General features: G+C 41.0%; 2 protein-coding genes across 2 annotated transcripts in view; one reads left to right on the top strand and one right to left on the bottom strand.

The window, feature by feature from the left end:
- Positions 1 to 18895, bottom strand: part of MCM9 (minichromosome maintenance 9 homologous recombination repair factor) — a 40393-nt gene that overhangs the window by 11946 nt on the left and 9552 nt on the right. Inside the window, exons 5-7 of the mRNA XM_060753248.2 lie at positions 15121 to 15321; positions 13719 to 13844; positions 11818 to 11937 (exon numbers count right to left, since the gene is read on the bottom strand). Of these exons, the coding sequence (XP_060609231.2) occupies positions 11818 to 11937; positions 13719 to 13844; positions 15121 to 15321 (447 nt within the window). The remainder of the gene's footprint in view (positions 1 to 11817; positions 11938 to 13718; positions 13845 to 15120; positions 15322 to 18895) is intronic.
- ASF1A (anti-silencing function 1A histone chaperone) lies at positions 2337 to 11151 on the top strand. The gene is made up of 4 exons (XM_060753247.2): positions 2337 to 2751; positions 5802 to 5917; positions 7740 to 7916; positions 10734 to 11151. Exons 1-4 carry the CDS (start codon positions 2643 to 2645, stop codon positions 10944 to 10946), a joined length of 615 nt encoding a protein of 204 aa, XP_060609230.1. The 5' UTR covers positions 2337 to 2642; the 3' UTR covers positions 10947 to 11151.

The following is an 18895-nucleotide window of genomic DNA, read 5'->3' as shown; positions in this document are numbered from 1 at the left end:
GCCACACTGCATTGATTCTATAGTGTTGGTGCACCCTCTCCAAACTGCAATATGCTGAAAATGAAACTGATTTGCAGCTACTGTTTTCCCTTTTATGGACATAACTGACATTTTTGCCCTTAGCAACCAACCAATGTTGGTTATCCACGAGCCTGTTTATGTATGTAATGCAGGGTCACAATTGATTAAAAATAATCCGTCAGCAGTGACTTGAGAAACTTCAAGTCGCATATAGTGTGAGAATTGGCCATCTGCAAGGACGTTGCCCAGGGGATGCCCAGATGTTTTGATGTTTTTACCATCCTTGTGGGAGGCTTCTCTTATGTCCCCGCATGAGAAGCTGAAGCAGACAGAAGGAGCTCATACACGCTCTCCCCAGATTTGGACCTCCGACTTGTCGGTCTTCAGTCCTGCCGGCACAAGGGTTTAACCCACTGATAAAATATCATGCTGAGACTGAATTGAAATGTATTTATATGAGTTTGGATCCTTGCAGTATTAGATAACCAATTCTGTTTCCTTATCCATCCCTCTCCCTCCACACACATTTCAGCAGACTGCTTGTCCTTGAAATCATAAATGTCATTTGAAAGGGAGCTGCAGCGGGTTAAACTGCTGAGCTGAAGAACTTGCTGACAGAAAGGTTGGCGTTTCAAATCTGGGGAGCGGGCTGAGCTCCCATTGTTAGCCCCAGCTTCTGCCAATAGCAGTTTGAAACATGCAAATGTGAGTAGATCAATAGGTCCCACTTATGTGGGAAGGTAATGGTGTTGCATGCAATCATGCTGGCCACATGATCTAGGAGGTGTCTACGGACAACGCCAGCTCTTCGGCTCAGAAATTACCATTATCTTTGCATTAAAGCCTTGAATGCACTGGTTCTCAACCCAGCCAGTTTACCAGCTGTTGAGATGAGAACCGGAGGCTTGCAAGGTGAACCACTGCTTTAGTGATTCACCCACGGGCTGCCAACAGAACAACAGAACTGGAGTGTACTTCCCCCACACAACCAAGACAATACCACGATCAAATAACCAAGAACACTGAGTGCCATGTCCCACGACTCAGATAATGAATAGCAAATGAGTAATAAATACTCCATAAGCCACACAAGTGAATAATCAGACGCTACTTCACAATACAGTCATAATTCACATGCTGAACAAGCACTGACTAGGAAACATAGAGATAAATTGTCCAGAAAGTCAAATCATTATAAGCCAGCCTCATATTCATCAGGAAATAGCAGTGTAGGACAGGTGACTAAAATGATCAAAGTTCTGGAGAACAAGCCCTATGAGGAGCAGCTTAAAGAGCTGGGCATGTTTAGCTTGCAGAAGAGAAGGCTGAGAGGAGACATGAAGGCCATGTATAAATATGTGAGGAGAAGTCATAGGGAGGAGGGAGCAAGTTTGTTTTCTGCTGCCCTGGAGACTGGGATGCGGAACAATGGCTTCAAACTACAGGAAAGTAGATTCCATCTTAACATGAAGAAGAACTTCCTGACTGTGAGAGCTGTTCAGCAGTGGAACTCTCTGGCCCTGAATGTGGTGGAGGCTCCTTCTTTGGAGGCTTTTAAACAGAGGTTGGATGGCCATCTGTCAGGGGTGCTTTAAATGTGATTTTCCTGTTTCTTGGCAGGGGGTTGGACTGGGTGGTCTCTAGGATTGTAGGCATGGGCAAACTTTGGCCTTCCTCCAGGTGTTTTGGACTTCAACTCCCTACCAGCTGTTAGGAATTGTGGGAGTTGAAGTCCAAAACACCTGGAGGAAGGCCAAAGTTTGCCCATGCCTGGTGTAGGCTGGAGGCTCTTCCACATAACTTCAGAATATGGAGGCAGAAATTCCCACATTATCTGAGTGTGGACTTAGAATCATAAAATCCTAGAGTTGGAAGAGACCTCGTGGGCCATCCAGTCCAACTCCATTCTTCCAAGAAGCAGGAAAGTTGCATTCAAAGTAACCCCGCGAGATGGCCATCCAGCCTCTGTTCAAAAGCTTCCAAAGAAGGAGCCTCCACCACACTCCGGGGCAGAGAGTTCCACCGCTGAACAGTTCTCACAGTCAGGAAGTTCTTCCTAACGTTCAGATGGAATCTCCTTTCTTGTAGTTCTGAGCAAATATTGTGGGATTTCCGAGATATAGGGCGGCGTGGAAGGGCCCTGGCTGCAGTCTGGATGGCGTGGGATGTTGGGCACTGAACCCGGGAAGCCTTGGTCAAGAGGAGGCAGCTCCCTTGTCTCCCTCGGCTGCTTCTCCGGCAGGTGGAGCGCCAGGCGATGCTTGGCTCTGCTTCCAAGCCGGGCGCCCTTCTTGCTGGGCCCGGGAAGGAGCGGCCTCGCGGCGGGAGCAGCCAATCCGCGCCTCCGCAAGCCCGTTTCCACGCGCGGAGTGGGCCCGCCCGGGGAAGGAAGAGCGGCGCAAAGAGGCGAGCGAGCGAGCGAGCGAGGGAAAAAGCGAGAGAGAGGAAAGAGCTCCCTGCGAGGGAACCAACTGGGGGAGCGTGGCTTGGCAAGGGAAGGAGACAAAGCGGATTAGGAGCGGGCTCACTCCCTGGGAAAGTTTCCCCAACTCCTGGCTGGCTGGCTGGCTGGCTGGGGCCCCGGGGCCCTCTTTGGAGGAGGAGGAGGAGGAGGAGGGGCCATGGCCAAGGTGCAAGTGAACAACGTGGTGGTGCTGGACAACCCCTCGCCCTTCTACAACCCCTTCCAGTTCGAGATCACCTTCGAGTGCATCGAGGACCTCTCCGAAGGTGAAGGGCTGCAAAGGGAGAGAGAGGAGGGAGAGAAGGGAGAAAGAAAGGCACAAAGACAGCACTCAAGTTGGGAGGCACTTGTTGGGCCAAGGCTGGGAGCAGCCATGTTGGGCAGCCCTAGGGCGGGGAAGCTCATTGCACACACAGGAACACGCCTATAGACTTCTACACACACACTGAAGTTATACACATAAACAGTTGTACAGACACTTATAGAGAGGCATGCTCACACAATTGCACAGAGAAACACTTATGCAGAGACAAACACTAGAACACAGACACAGGCAAACACTTGTACACAAACATATTTATGGAGACATACAGTAACACCTTTGCACACACAAACACTGCTGGGAGCAACCATGTTGGGTAGCCTTAGAGTGGGATTGCAGGGGTCTAGGCTCTTTGCACACACAGGCACACGCTTATAGACTTCTATATATATACACACACTGAAGTTATACACATAAACAGTTACACAGACACTTATAGAGAGGCATACCCACACATTCACACACCGAAACACTTATGCAAAGACAAACACTGACACAAACACTACGACACACACACTTATACACATGCAAACACACTTGTACACAAACATAGCAATAGAGACACACAATAACACATTTGCTTATGCAGAGACAAACACTGACACAAACAAGAAAACAGTAGAACACAAGCTCACTTAATAGACATGCAAACACACTTGTACACAAACACACTTTTTTTGGCACACAGTAACACACAGAGACAAACACTGACACAAACACAGGCTTACATGCAAACACTAGAACACTGACACACTTATAGACATGCAAACACAGTTATACACAAACACAGTTATGGAGACACACAATAACACATTTACACACAAACACTTACGCAGAGACAAACACTGACACAAACAAGCAAACAGTAGAACACAGGCACGCTTATAGGCATGCAAACATTCTTGTACACAAACATACACTGTGTTTTTGCATACATAAGCACTTACACAGAGACAAACACATGCTTACATGCAAACACTAGAACACAGACACACTTATAGACATGCAAACACTTGTACACAAACACACAGTTATAGAGACACATGATAACACATTTGGACACAGAAACACGTAGAGACAAACACTGAAACAACCACACATTTACACGCAAACAGTAGAACACAGAATTGTGCCGTTTGTAAACCGCCCTGGGTCACCTTCAGGTTGAGAAAGGCAGTATATAAACATGGTAAATAAATAAATAAACACAGACACACTTATAGACATGCAAACACGTACATAAACATACATTTGGTTATAGAGACACACAAGAATACATTTGCACACAGGAACACTTACGCAGACACAAACACTTGACACAAACACTAAAACACAGACACACTTATAGACGTGCAAACACACTTGTACACAAACATAGTTATGGAGGCACACAATAACACATTTGCACACAGAAACACTTATGCAGAGAAAACACTGACACAAGCACACATGCTTGCATGCAAACACTAGAACACAAATACACTTACAGACATGCAAACACACTTGTACACAAACACACTTAGTTATAGAGACACAAAAATACATTTGCACACAGAAACATGCAGAGACAAATACACAAGGCACAAATACAGATATATGCTTACACACAAACACGTTTATACATGGACGCACACTTGTACAGACACATGTTTATATATGCAAGCACACTTTTATACACACACACACACAATAGTTACACAGACATTTATGCGGACATGGTAACATATTTGCACACAGAAACATTTATGCAGAGAAATACTGACTAACAAACAGACCCAACTACACACAAACACACATACGCTTGCATGCAAACATACTTATATATGGACACACACTGTTAATACAGACACACATTTATATATGCAGTTACAAACAGTTACACAGACACATGTATACTTACACTAACACACATTTGCACAGAAACACTTATGCAGAGACACACTGACAGACATGCAGAGACAAATACACACACATTGACACATGCACTCTTACATACAATCACATGTATACATGGACACATACTCTTACACACACACACATTTATATATACAAACACAGTTACAAACACTTACACGGATACATTGACACACAAACATTTGCACACAGAAACACTTATGCAGAGAAACGCTGACACATACACAGACACATGCAAACACACAGAGACACACTTACACAGACACATTTAAGGTATACAAACACACTTATACAGAAACAAACACACTTATACAGACACTTACATTAACAAACATTTACATGCAAACACGTAGCAATAAGCACTGACACATATACAGATACAAATACACACACACAGACATCTAAACACTCACACATACACTTACATGCAGATACTAGCAGGCACATATACAGGCACACATACTGACACAAACTTAGATATGCAGACACAGACTTACGTGCAGACATGTGGACACAGACTTACTTGCAGACATGTGGACACACACATACAGAGACATGCTTATTCACAGGCACACATACTTCCATGGCTCAATGCTGTGGAAACTTGTGAGTTGTAGCCTGTGTAGATAAAGCTAAAGACCCTGTCAAACTGCAATTCCCACGATTCCATAGCAATCGACCATTGCAGTTAAAGTGGTACAAAAATGCATAAATTCACCAGTATGGACACAACCAATACCTGGTGCCACCACACCTGGCAGAATATTTATGGCTCATGCTAAAGTACAATTAGCAGAAGGCTCCATTTGATTTGACTGAAACCAATGGTAAGGTATTAGTAGGTAAATAATAACAATGTAGCTTCCCCCCAAAAATTAAGTGGTGCAGAAACATTTTTGGAAATAGTGATTTTCAAGATTTGTCTTTGGATAAAGATGTTTACAATCTCAAGCTCTTTTTTTCCTCTCTTGCTTAAACATTGCCATATTAGGGATTGGGAAAAGTGACACTAGAAGTCAATTCTGATACTTGTGGAGCTTCCAAGTACAATTTCATGTTGTTTTTTGTCTTCTAATGTAGATTTGGAATGGAAAATCATCTACGTGGGCTCAGCAGAAAGTGAGGAATACGACCAAGTTTTAGATTCCGTTTTGGTGGGCCCTGTACCTGCGGGAAGGCATATGTTTGTTTTTCAGGTAAGTTTTCTCTTATGCCTTACTGAATTATGTTTAGATGACATGACTATGCGACAGGTCACAAATTCTAATGTTAAATGTCCACAAAAACTTTAGACTTATCACATAACTGTAGTGGTTAGGAGATCTAAGCTTTAACTCATATGTGCAAGTCTGGATGCATCACTCTTTATGATAATAATAGTCAATGGTTTCTCTGCAGAGGAGAGAATGCGGCTGAGCATTTTCAGTGTTTCACCAATACCTGATAGGCAACGAGAAGAACAGGACAATCTTGGCCTCATCTCCACTGACCATTTAATGCAGTTCAAAACTGGCTTCAAACTGTGATGGCCAGACAACAAACTCCCACAAAATTACACCCAAGAAAGCTCTAGTTTGTGTGATAACCATCCAGGCCTCAGACAGGTTCCAGGATTCATCAGCACAGCAAAAACACTTCGTTTAATACTGGTTTGAAACTGCATTAAATGGTCAGTGTAGATTAGTGTCCTTGTTTTATACCCTTTTGTTTTATTTGGTGGTGTTTTATCTGATTGTTATGCTTTGCTATGTTTTATTATAATTGTATTTTTTTTTGTTTTTAATGGACTGTTTTGTTTTGATGGAGGCCCGTTCTTTGGAGGCTTTTAAACAGAGGCTGGGTGGCCATCTGTTGGGGGTGCTTTGAAGCCAATTTTCCTGCTTCTTGGCAGGGGGTTGGACTGGATGGCCCACGAGGTCTCTTCCAACTCTATGATTCTATGATGTTTTGTGGACATTTTGTCCCATGTGTAAGCCGCCCCGAGTCCCTTCCAGGAGATGGAGTCAGGGTACAAAAATGAAATTATTACTGTTATTATTATTGTATTGTTGAAGGCTTTCATGGCCAGAATCACTGGGTTGTTGTAGGGTTTTTGAGCTGTATGGCCATATTCTAAAAGCATTCTCTTCTGACCTCACAACCTCTGAGGATGCTTTCCATAGATGTAGGCGAAACGTCAGGAGAGAATGCTTCTAGAAAAATCTACAACAACTCATTATTATTATTATTATTATTATTATTATTATTATTAGCGCCTAAGCCCCAGAGTCCAAGCGAGGCAGTGCCCGCCAGGTATTCAGGTGTCCTAGTGGTGATAGAAGTTGCAGCTGAAGAATATCTGAACAGCCACAAGATTCCCGTCCATGCGCCTTCTTTTTCTAACGTTGAGTGAGTGGCAGAGATAGCCTTTCCAAACATGCATTTAATGTTGTCCAGCTACTTTGTTTGCTTATTTATTTATTATGTTGGCTTTAATAATTATGGCTTAACTCTTAATTGGATATCAATAGCATATTGGGGACCTGTTGTCAGAGATATTGAAAGTTTAGCTAGGCCACTTAAGTATTCTAATATTTTGTGCGTGTGTGTACACATAAGCTTTCAGGTGGCCCAACTTGGCTTCCAAGCCATTCACATCTTGAAAAACAAAGATATATCACTTTTCAAAGCACTCTTTAATTGATTCAGCCCCTCGATTTGGATTATGTTCAGAGCTCCATTTCCCTCCCCCACCTGCTCTTTTGTGAGGACTTTATTTAAAAACTAATTTAGATATGTTTTAAATTTTATCTAAATGCCTGAGCCCAGTGCCTCACAAGTTGCAAGACACAGAAATGCAACATTAGGTTAAATTATTCAAGAAGCAACTTTTATATGATGGATTTGGGGCATTCACATATGTTTTTTTACCATGCTAAGTGTCTTTATCAAGGAGATAGATTATGAATTGTTTATTTTAAAAGTGGAAAAAATGTTCTCAGTACTTTCCTAACTTTTATTTGTTTGATTTGGCTGCAGGCAGACGCTCCTAATCCAGCACTTATTCCTGATGCAGATGCCGTAGGAGTAACAGTTGTATTAATCACATGCACCTATAGAGGTCAAGAATTTATTAGAGTTGGCTACTATGTAAACAATGAGTACACGGAAACAGAGCTGAGAGAAAATCCTCCAGTAAAGCCAGACTTTTCTAAGGTAGGACATACATGAACGTACTTCAAATTTAATTCAAATAGAAGAGAAATGAAACCCACGAGCAAGCTAGTGGTTTCTTAAACAAAAAAAGTGACTTGTATTTGGAAGTCTGAAAGAATAAGAGTTCTAAATCTGAATTCATCTTGGGCAGTCATCAATAAGTATATCTTGCTCTCCCTTTTGGAAGCCATCAGTTACTGTGTCTTATTCCTATATATAGGGGATCCCAACCTGTGGTCCGTGGACCACCAGGCATTGTCCGTAGATGCCTCCTAGGTCATGTGGCCAGCATGATTGCATGGAGCGCTGTTACCTTCCCACAGAAGCGGTACCTATTGATCTACCCACATTTGCATGTTTTCAAACTACTAGATTGGCAAAAGCTGGAGCTAACAGCAAGAGCTCACCCCACTCCCTAGATTCGAATCGCCAACCTTTCAGTCAGCGAGTTCAGCAGCTCAGCGGTTTAGCCTGCTGCACCACCAGGGGGCCCTGACTTACCCATTTATTATACCAAAATCCATAATGTTGCCCCCCAAATCTGCCTTTATACATTCGTAATATTACCTTGAAGCCTGTTCATTTATAATTATACATACTTGAATTGGAAAAAAACCCCAAGTTTGTTCTAAGCTATATACCCATACAATCCTTTTTTGTCTTGTGTACCAATCTATTACTTTACACATCTTCATAAAATATTTTTAAAAAATATTACTTTACAGGTGCATCTAATATAAAATGTCATTAGCTATAGTGTAGTAGCACAGCCCCAGTGTGAGACTGGGAGTGGCTCCAGATTATATGAGATTAACATTGGAATGTATGAATAATAGCTACTGAGCCATGTATAGAGAAAATTTTTCTCTTGCAAAACGAACATAGCTATCCTCACAAATGAAATGTGCTATGTTTTGTTTTGTTTTTTAAAGTAGAATTTAAAGAAAATCAAGAGTGAAAGAATTGTTCTCTTTTCCTGCACCCTGGAGTTTTACTATAATATTTCAGCTGGCAAAACAAATATGTCCAGATCTCTTACAACAATTAGTCTCGCATTTAAGCTTACTTGTTCTGTTTGCTCCAGACAGTATCGGTTTGATTCCATTTGAAATAATGTGTGTTGGCATTTAGAGTAGTGGCACTGGTTTACAAAATTACACAAGTTGACAAAACAGAGCTCATTTTAAATTTTAAGCAAACATTAAACATTTAGTTTGCACAATAAAATGTGCATATAGCTGTCAGCATAACAATGAAACTTTATGGGAAATATACATGATTTATGATCCTTTGCTGAGGCAGTAAAGTCAGGTGAGGCCCCAGCAAGAGCTCCTCCATGGTTAGTTTTAACAGTTGAGTTACTACGAGTTCTTACAGTGGAACACCATAGTTTGTTTAGTTTTTGAGTATGAAGATCTGGGCCACAACTGCCAAGGACATTAAGTAGAAAATAGGATTCATGGTATGAGAAATTAATGGGCCCGAATGATGGTATGTTATATACATGGCAGGGGGTTGGACTAGGTGGCCCATTGGTCTCTTCCAACTCCATGATTCTATCACTCTATATATAGTAGAATGACAGTCAGCTTCTGTGAAGGGAGGATAATATGTTAGTAGCTATATGCCAGCATTAGCTGGAGCAGGTAGTACTTGAGCCTTCTTTGACACCCTATTTCTCTGCTTGATTAAGGGGAGCAAGCTACCTATTTAGAATTTACTTGTTTTTGATATTGAAACTATTGTAATATTTTGCCAGTATTATAAGGAGCCCTGGTGGTGCAATGGGTTAAACCGTTGTGCCGGCTGAACTGCTGACCTGAAAGTCGGCGGCTTGAATCTGCAAGGGACATGAGAGAAACCTCCCGCAGGATGATAACACATCCAGGTGTCCCCTGGGCAGCATTCTTGCAGACGGCCAATTCTCTCACACCAGAAACGACTTGCAATATATTCTCAACTTGCTTCCAACACAATTAAAAAACCTTCTTTCATGGTCTAAATTTAGCCTGACACTATTGGGATTTTGGGCCTTTTTTAATGCTCCATAGAGCTTCTTGGTGCTTTGGAGCAAGTTTTGATGTTGAGGTGTGGGTGAGGGAGAAGGGACTATACTCCTGTTTTCACTTATTCAAGAGGTCCCTGTAAGCACCACTGCAGCATTAGGGTTTGCTCATTAAGCCAAACAATGTTCCAGCACAATTGGATAACTGTGATGTACTTTGGGGCCAGTTTTTTTGCCTCTGAGACCCCACAAGCAGTACATACACACTGAAGTCTATTACTAATTTTCCTTTTTAAAAACTATATTTAAAAGTGCAAGTAACCTTTGTAACCTATTCAACGGTTCATTGGTGCACTTGGAACCAACAATGGCAATTCACCAGTAAAAGTGGAGTCTGGAGGGAAAGGACAAGGGCTAGAAGGAATGGTTGCTTACTTGTAACCGTGTTTCTCCAAGTGGTCACCCGTGAAATTCGCATATCCATATGTATATCATATGTTGCATTTCATGGGGACCATGAAAGAGAAGAGGAATGGCTGCTTACCTGTAACCATGTTCCTCCAAGTGGTCACCCATGAAATTCACACATATGGTATAGATATGGGTGTGTGCATTTCATGGCGACCATGAAGGAGAAAAGGTTTTTCGGATCAAATGTGACTTTGGGGCCACTCTTTGCTCATCTCTGTACTACAACATTAGCAGCTACATTCTTCCTTCTCTCTCCTGTACTGAAATTGTGAAGATCTGTTTCAGGAATCTCCAATACCTGGTACTATTCCTAAATACTCTTTAATCCCCTTGTTTTCCAGCTCCAAAGGAATATTTTGGCATCTAATCCTAGAGTCACAAGATTCCACATTAACTGGGAGGACAACACGGACAAACTGACAGACGCAGAGAGTAGCAACCCAAATCTTCAAACACTCCTTTCTACAGACGCACTGCCTTCGGCTTCAAAAGGGTGGTCAACGTCGGAAAATTCATTGAATGTCATGCTAGAATCTCATATGGACTGCATGTGACCATCTGCCCTTCAGTGCTTTGCTCTGTATGTATTTTTGAGCTGTACACACACACACACACACACACAAGGCAACCACCACCTTGCACCTATCTCCTCATTCAAACCAATGTGAATAATTTCTTTCAAAACACCCCACCGTCTGTAGAAAATTTATAAGGAAAAAATATTTGAGTGGCTGTATAAATAAAACTATTTTTAAATAATCCTGAAGCTTTGTTATTAATATACTGTATATATATTTGTTTCCACCTTGCAATGTAAGGGGGGGGACGACAACTTCAGTTTACCCACAGGTAACAAGTAATCCCTTCAAGGACATGTACTGATTGCCTCTGTTTCAGAAGCAAGGTCCATAAGTGACATCTTAGCTGCCACTTTAATAACACTATCTTAACATATGCTGTAGGAAGGAGAGATGACAGACTAAAGGCCTCTGTATCAGCTGCTTTTGTCATTATTGGGTTTTCAGTCAATAGGGATTTTCAGGAATCAAGAGGGCAACAATGTATTGGCTTGCAGAATGTGATACAGCAGCTTGGGAAAAGTCAGTAAATCACATAGTTGGAGAGTTAATTATGTATTTATTTATTTTGAACTGCTGGGGGCAGAAGCCATGAGTTTTGGGAATACAGGTTAAGTTCATTACCTGGAATTCCAAAATCTACAATTATCCAAGTGACACCTTTGCTTTTTAAAGGTTCAATGTACACAAGTTTTATTTCATGCAAAGAAAAATATTTTAAAAATGTGTTTAAAATTAGCTTCGTGCTATATGCACAGGGCATGTATTTCCTGCTGGGGCTAACAGATGAAGAAATCGAATTGGACAAAAACAAAGATATCTTATTTAATATGATATCTCTATTTACCTGCACTGGTAGATCCAATTCCTGCAGTAAGCACAGATCGTGGCGTAATCTTTACTGCATATTTCAGAAATTGAGATTTTCCTGTCCCAGGGTCTCCAACCAATAAAAGATGAGATTCACCTTGCAAAGAAACAAATGTACAAATGTTTTCTAAAATGTACATGGAATAAGGAGTCAAACCAAGAGTTGAACTAAGGAACACGGAACCTAGCACAATCCCTATTTAGACTTTTATTATTCAAAGGAAATGCATTTCCAAAGCTACCTGAAGACCCATTGCATGGAAAGATCTTATCCATCTGCTCCTTGCATTTCATCCGTTCTGTCCACTGAAACAAATCAGTTTTCATGCACTGTAGCCAATATGAAGTCTCACCCACAGGCATTATACAGCTAATGCAGAGCTTTCAATGAACATGAAAGGCACTGCAGACTAACTCAGCCAGAGAAGTCAGCCATAACAGAGCACCTGATGAACCAAAGTGGACACAGTATATCATTTGAGAACACAGAAATGCTGGACCACTCTAACAACCACCACATCAGGCTACACAGAGAAGCCATTGAAATACACAAGCATGTGGACAATTTCAACAGAAAGGAGAAAACCATAAAAATGAACAAAATCTAAATCAGGACAGTAAAGAAAGAACACCACTAAAAAAACAAGGGAATTCCAGACAGGAAACAATTAGGACTAGCTCATGTCTTCCAACAAAGGATTCCACCAGGCAGGAAGTAGCCAGGTTTTGAAGCTGCAAGGCTAGTCAATGCTAATTAAAGAGGTTAATTGCAACATTTACACTTGCCTCCAGCAGACAGTTCTTTCTCCCACTTTGGACATTCCACAGATATAGAAACCAATTTTTCCTAGTTTTCAACAGACTTCACAACCTCTGAGGATGCCTGCCACAGATGTGGGCAAAATGTCAGGAGCGAATGCTTTTGGAACATGGCCATATAGCCCAGAAAAGTCACAGCAACTCAATGTTTGTTTTCTGCATAACTCATCAAGAGCAGGAGTTTAAATATCAATATAGCCCTAGAAGTAGAATATATTGGCTGTCTTCTATACACTAAAATGAAATTGTGACAAGATATACATTATCTTTAGAGCATATATTAATGGTGTCAATCTTAAAAAATAGTATTGCAAAAGAGAGGAATAGTGATTTATTTATCGACAGATACATGAACAGCTGTTTGTTTCAAGTGGTTAAAATGTCATTCTGACTGAATTATTACAGTGTGAAATACATTACACTATACATGATGGGCAGTTTAAAAATATATAAAGATTTAAAGAAAGAAGGATAAATTGTGTGTGAAGGGTTGAGATAAAGAGTATAACAGTAAACATAATTTTATGTTTTATTAGATACACTGAAAGAAAATACTTCAAGAAGATGCATTTTTATTTGTGAAGAAAATGTTAATTATAAGAAAGATAGCCATGTCACAGCAATTATGAATGTGGAACCTAAACTGATGCATTCATAACTGAGAGGATGAAATGAGCAGCATAAACGTGTGTTACCGTCTAAACAAATTCAGGCCAAGATTTCATCTTTTTGATTTGGTTTTGTTTTTAGATGTTGTATTGGCCTATCCAGAAAAACCAGAAAGTTGCTGGTTTTGTTTCTGCCCTTTTTATTTTTTTATTTTTTGTTTGTTTTCCATCAATTATAACTCTTGTCATTTGCTCATTGTTTACTTAAATACGACATTCCGTTTTGTGATATTTTGAAGTTTAGCAGAGCTACTTTATCAAAGGGACACTAAGGTAGATGATTTCTCTTTTAATGTGAAGTGCTATTGGGAGTATCTTACACGTTCAGGGATAATAAAGAGCACCTTTCACAGAGTGGGAATAAGAAGGAAAAGGAGCGTTGTTTGCTAACCTCTAACCCGCGTGCCCGCAGCATCTGTTCTCTGTACGCCGCCTGCAAGGACCATGGCTACAGCCAGCTTCACGAGATACAAGCCAAAAATCTGAGGGCACAAGCTTGCTAAGATCTCATTCCTGCCTGGAAAGGAGTGAAAGGAGAAAATGACAGCAGATAAGACAAACAAATCTGAAACAAACAAGCCTGTTAATTCTACCCGTCCACTGCTCTCCTTGCATTAAAGTTGAGAAATTTTCAAGAGACAGCTCTGTTTTATGTGGTTTGGTCTTGTCTATATAAATAAAAATGTAATGTTTGTTTGTGGGATTAACATAACTCAAAAACCACTTGACGAATTGACACCAAATTCAGACACAATACACCTATCAGGCCAACAAGTGGCTCTCAGATGTTGGGGGGAAATACTTCCCTTACCTTCCCCATTAACTATACTGGGAAGGGCAGACAGAAGGTGGAAAGCAATAACCTCTAGAAAGCTATGCTTTCCTGGAAGAATCAAAGCACAGATCCGGTCTTTCCACTGGAATGAGTTAGAGACTGCATAGGTAGAGTGTCAGTCTGCATCTTTGGAGGCATGCTCTTCATTGGAGACACTACATGACATGATGTATTTATCACATATACAAATGCCCATTTCCTGTTTCTGTTCCTTGGTCAAACACTAACTGGAGGTCAGCTGTGACTAGCAGTGCTGTGGAATTTGAAGAGGGATGGATGGAGGGCGAAAGGGAAAAACATGCCAAGAGGAAGGTGCATCAAGCCAACACTGATCGGTACCGCCTTCTACCTGGAAACAGATGCCCTCACTGCAGGAGAACATGCAGATCAAGAATAGGCCTCCACAGCCATCTACGGACCGACCACCAAGACACTACAATTGGAGGACCATCATCCTCAGGCTATGAGGGACCGCCCAACTAACTAATCTTTGCCCAGAACTCTTTTTTTGCTTTCCACAGCTGCAGCAGTCTCTAGGATAATCCTTCCTGACCCACCAATCCTGAGGGATAGAGCACTTGATCCATCAGATAAAATAAAAACTACTCTGAAATTAAAGTAGATGCCATATATTACACACAAAGCACACAACTAACCCCCCCCCCCTTCTTTCTATTAAGAATGAAACAGGTTGTATTATTTGATGTGATAGCTGGTACAATAAACCATTCATTCATTAAGAATGAAACAAGGTTTGTCATCTCCTTTCCTGTTTTCTTCCTGTCATTATCCCCTTCCATACAATTTCTTCATGCTGATTTTACTGGCAAAGAGATATAACAGAATGAATTCCCTCCTCTTATGCATTGATTCTCACACCAGGGAATAAAATTTCACGACACATTGCCTGTCTTTTGGCACAGAAAGTTACATATACTGCTTTGTCCTTTTCACATACCTACTAAGGTATCATTCCTATGTTTTTCCCAAAAATCTTCAAATTCCTTCCGGACCTCCTCATCAATTATAACTCCTGTCATTTGATCATTGTTTACTTGAATATAATTGGCTTTCAAAACAATCTCCACATCACAGCGTGAATCTTGGTGAAAAGGTTTCCACCTCTGCATTACTATTCCATAAACTGTTATGTCATCACCTGTGGAAAAAAAAAAGAGAATTGTTGTAATACTATTGCACATCTATGTCTGTGAATATGAAGTTTCCTTATGCACAATATCACATATGAATAAATTCTAGATATATAAAGAAATAATGTATCCATAAAATCATTACATTTTTTTACTTGTCCCAGAGGATAACAACAACAATTTTCTGAATTCAGATTGACAAAGAGCTTTGGAGCACAATATTCCTGACCTCATGATCATGGAAAAAAACAAAGTATGAATTGTCGATGTTGCAATCCCAGGCGACAGCAGGATTAACGAGAAGCAACTGGAAAAGCTTACATGATATGAGGATTTAAAGACAAAACTGCAAAGACTGGCACAAGTCAGTAAAGGTAGACCCAGTGGTGATCGGCACACTGGGTGCAGTCCCTAAAGACCTTGGCCTTCACTTAAAAACAATTGGCGCTGACAAAATTACCATTGGTTAGCTACAAAAGCCCACCCTACTTGGATCTGCACGAATAATTTGCCAATATATCACACAGTCCTAGACACTTGGGAAGTGTCCAAAGTGTGATCAAATACAAAAGTCAGCATAGTGATCTTATTTGCTGTGTACTAATCTTGTTGTGTACCAAATAATAATTCATACAACGAAGGAAAACAAAGATAGATAGATAGATAGATAGATAGATAGATAGATAGATAGATAGATAGATAGACAGATAGATATCTCAAATACAGCACACAGCTTAAAAGTTACCAATAAAATGCAGGTTATAATCCACAACATAAAATCGACTGGATAGACCTGCCGGAAGAATTGTGACTTAAGAGTCTTCAATTCTGACAGCTGGTTTAGGTTCTTTGTAAAGGTTAATAAAAATGAACCATCATAATTCTTAACATGGAGGAGTTCCACCTGATAAGACAACACATGATTTGCAAAGACGTTTCAAAGACTTCTACATCATCCTGTCTCTACAGCTGAAAGCCAAATGCTGCCACTACCTTCCTTGGAAAGGGGAGCACATCTTGGAGGGTAAGATTCTCCAAACAAACCTTTGTTGAGCTCTCAAAAACCTAAAGAGATGAAAGAGTTCAATATAACAAGAATCTACCTCCCAGCACAGAGACACCGCAGAGACATAATTAAAACTGTGGAATTAACAGCCCTAAGATATAATGAGGGCTGTCAACTTGGAAGGCTTTACAAGGGAATTGGATAATGCATTGAAGTGAGATTCATTAGTGGCTACTGGTTATAATGGCTATATATGCCCTCTAGTACCAGAAAAATTGTCTCTCAATATCTGACACAGAAAATATGAGACGAAGAACATTCCTGTCATGCTGGTGGACCTCTTCTCATAAATAATATTATAATAATAACTTTATTTTTATACCCTGCCACCATCTCCCCTAGGGGACTTGGGGTGGCTTACAAAGAGACAAGCCCAAAAATTACAAATAAAACAGAGACACAATTAAAATCAATCAATAAAATAATAAAACATCACAGTCATAAAACATCATAAAACAATATGGCTGGGATAAAGGGAACATAGCTGAGTTCAGGCTCAATGAGTGCAAAATTCCTAAAAGGAGCCCATGGAAGGTGTCAAAATCAAATGAACAAGGGCTGGGGATACTATTGTCGAAAATGTTGAGGTAGCCGATAAAAGGGACAAAATGCGGTGCAGAACTTAAAGTAGGGATAGGACAGTTTCTGGTGGATTGCCTAATCAAAAGCACAGCGGAACATCCAGGTTTTTAATTCGCTCCAAAAAGAGGACAAGTTGGGAGCCTGTCTGATTTTCCTAAGGAGGGAGTTCCAAAATTGGGGGGCCACCACTAAGAAGGCCCTCTCCCTCGTCCCCACCAACCGAACTTGGGACAGTGGCAGAAGAGAGAGCAGTCGCTCCTCAGAAGATCTCAGGGCATGCACTGGTTCATAGGGGAAGATGTGATCATGAAGATAGGCAGGTCCAAAACCGTGGTCAGCCACAAAGTAGATAAAATGCTGGACTAGACCAGCGTGACAGTCCTTATGTTTTCAGTGTGCAACAAACAAGGCCTTGTCAGCAGAGATAATGAGAGTAGCTGTTCATTAAAGGGAGCATGGTACAGTTCTTGTGTATTCCTGAGTATGCTCTATTCCAGGCCTGTACAACATAGAGCCTAGGGCCAAATGCGGCCTGCAAAGGAGTACCCTGAGGCCCACTGAAGGCAGGCAGAGGCCAACCAGTGAAGGGGACAGGGCAAACTGGTGGTCATGTGATGAGTTACAGCCAATCATGATGAAGTATGAAGGGAAGGAGGAGGCGTGGCACGGAGAAGTTTTTTGTTTCCTTTCCAACTACCAGTTGTATAGACCTGCACTATCTTCTTTTCCAGGCACTTTCTCATTTGGAACTGAAAAATCACCCCAGAGACACTAATAGGCAAAATACCTGGAGCAGTGGTTTCCAAACTAATTTTGACCAGGGACCACTTTGACCAGGGACCACTCTCCAACATTAATACCAAAAAGGTTACGAATCAATTTTTGGTCAAATTTAGATTTGGTTTGGCTATTTGGGGTACTGATTCAAAAATTGCATTGGATAGACCACATCAGTTCTAGTTTCTGATACAAAACATGCCATCAAAAAGTCACCATCTACTCACCCACAGAAAACCATACTTAATAATCTAGAGCTGATGTGGTCTATCCAAGGGGGCAGAGCTGGTCAGCGACAGGGAAGAAGTGGCAGGCGGTGCAAAAGGAGCAGTGATAAGATTAAAAAAATAAAGAGGAAGGAGGCTCGCAGACCAGATTTTCGACCTCGTGGCCCACTGGTGATCTGCGGACCACAGGTTAAGAACCATTGACCTGGAGGAAGTGAACCAGTAACTTTCCATGGCACCACCTACCCAACCCATAAGTCTCTGCGTTTTTGTATGTTCTGATGATAGCATTCCCCGAAGAATAAGTTGGAAGGCACAGATTCCCAAAGAGAAAAAAGTTAATTTAGATTTAATTTAGAGGTAGCTTATAGTTACTTGGCAAACTACTTTAGTTTAACCTGCAGAACTCTAATAAGTTAAATTAGGTTTTGTTGAAGGCTTTCATGGCTGTACTCATTGGGTTTGTTGTAGGTTTTTTGGGCTATATGGCCATGTTCTAGAAGCGTTCTCTCCTGACATTTTGCCTGCATCTATGGCAAGCATCCTCAGAGATTGTGAGGACCTCACAACCTCTGAGGATGCTTGCCATACATGCAGGCAAAACGTCAGGAGAGAATGCTTCTAGAACATGGCCATATAGCCCAAAAAACCTACAACAACCCACTTAAATTAGGTTGATTCTTTTTAAAGCTGTATCCTATTAAAGACACAGTTGTGAAGAGTTTCAGGGAAATCAGCAAGCCTATAAAGATGGTTTAATTCATTCATTTAAGGTAATTAAGATCAGCAATGAAGTTAAGACAAATTACCTCTCTTTCCACCTATACTGTAGTACAGAAAATAACAAGAATAACTAGTCAAGATTCCACAAGTTTTAATAAAATGGTTGGAAACCTAGAAAATTTTAGTGCAGGCTAGAGTGTCACACAG

The sequence above is a fragment of the Anolis sagrei genome, chromosome 1 (genome assembly GCF_037176765.1).
Source record: "Anolis sagrei isolate rAnoSag1 chromosome 1, rAnoSag1.mat, whole genome shotgun sequence".
NCBI classification, from domain to species: Eukaryota; Metazoa; Chordata; class Lepidosauria; order Squamata; family Dactyloidae; genus Anolis; species Anolis sagrei.
The sequence above is the reverse complement of the archived record's forward strand: the minus strand, read 5'-3'. Positions and strand labels throughout refer to the sequence as shown.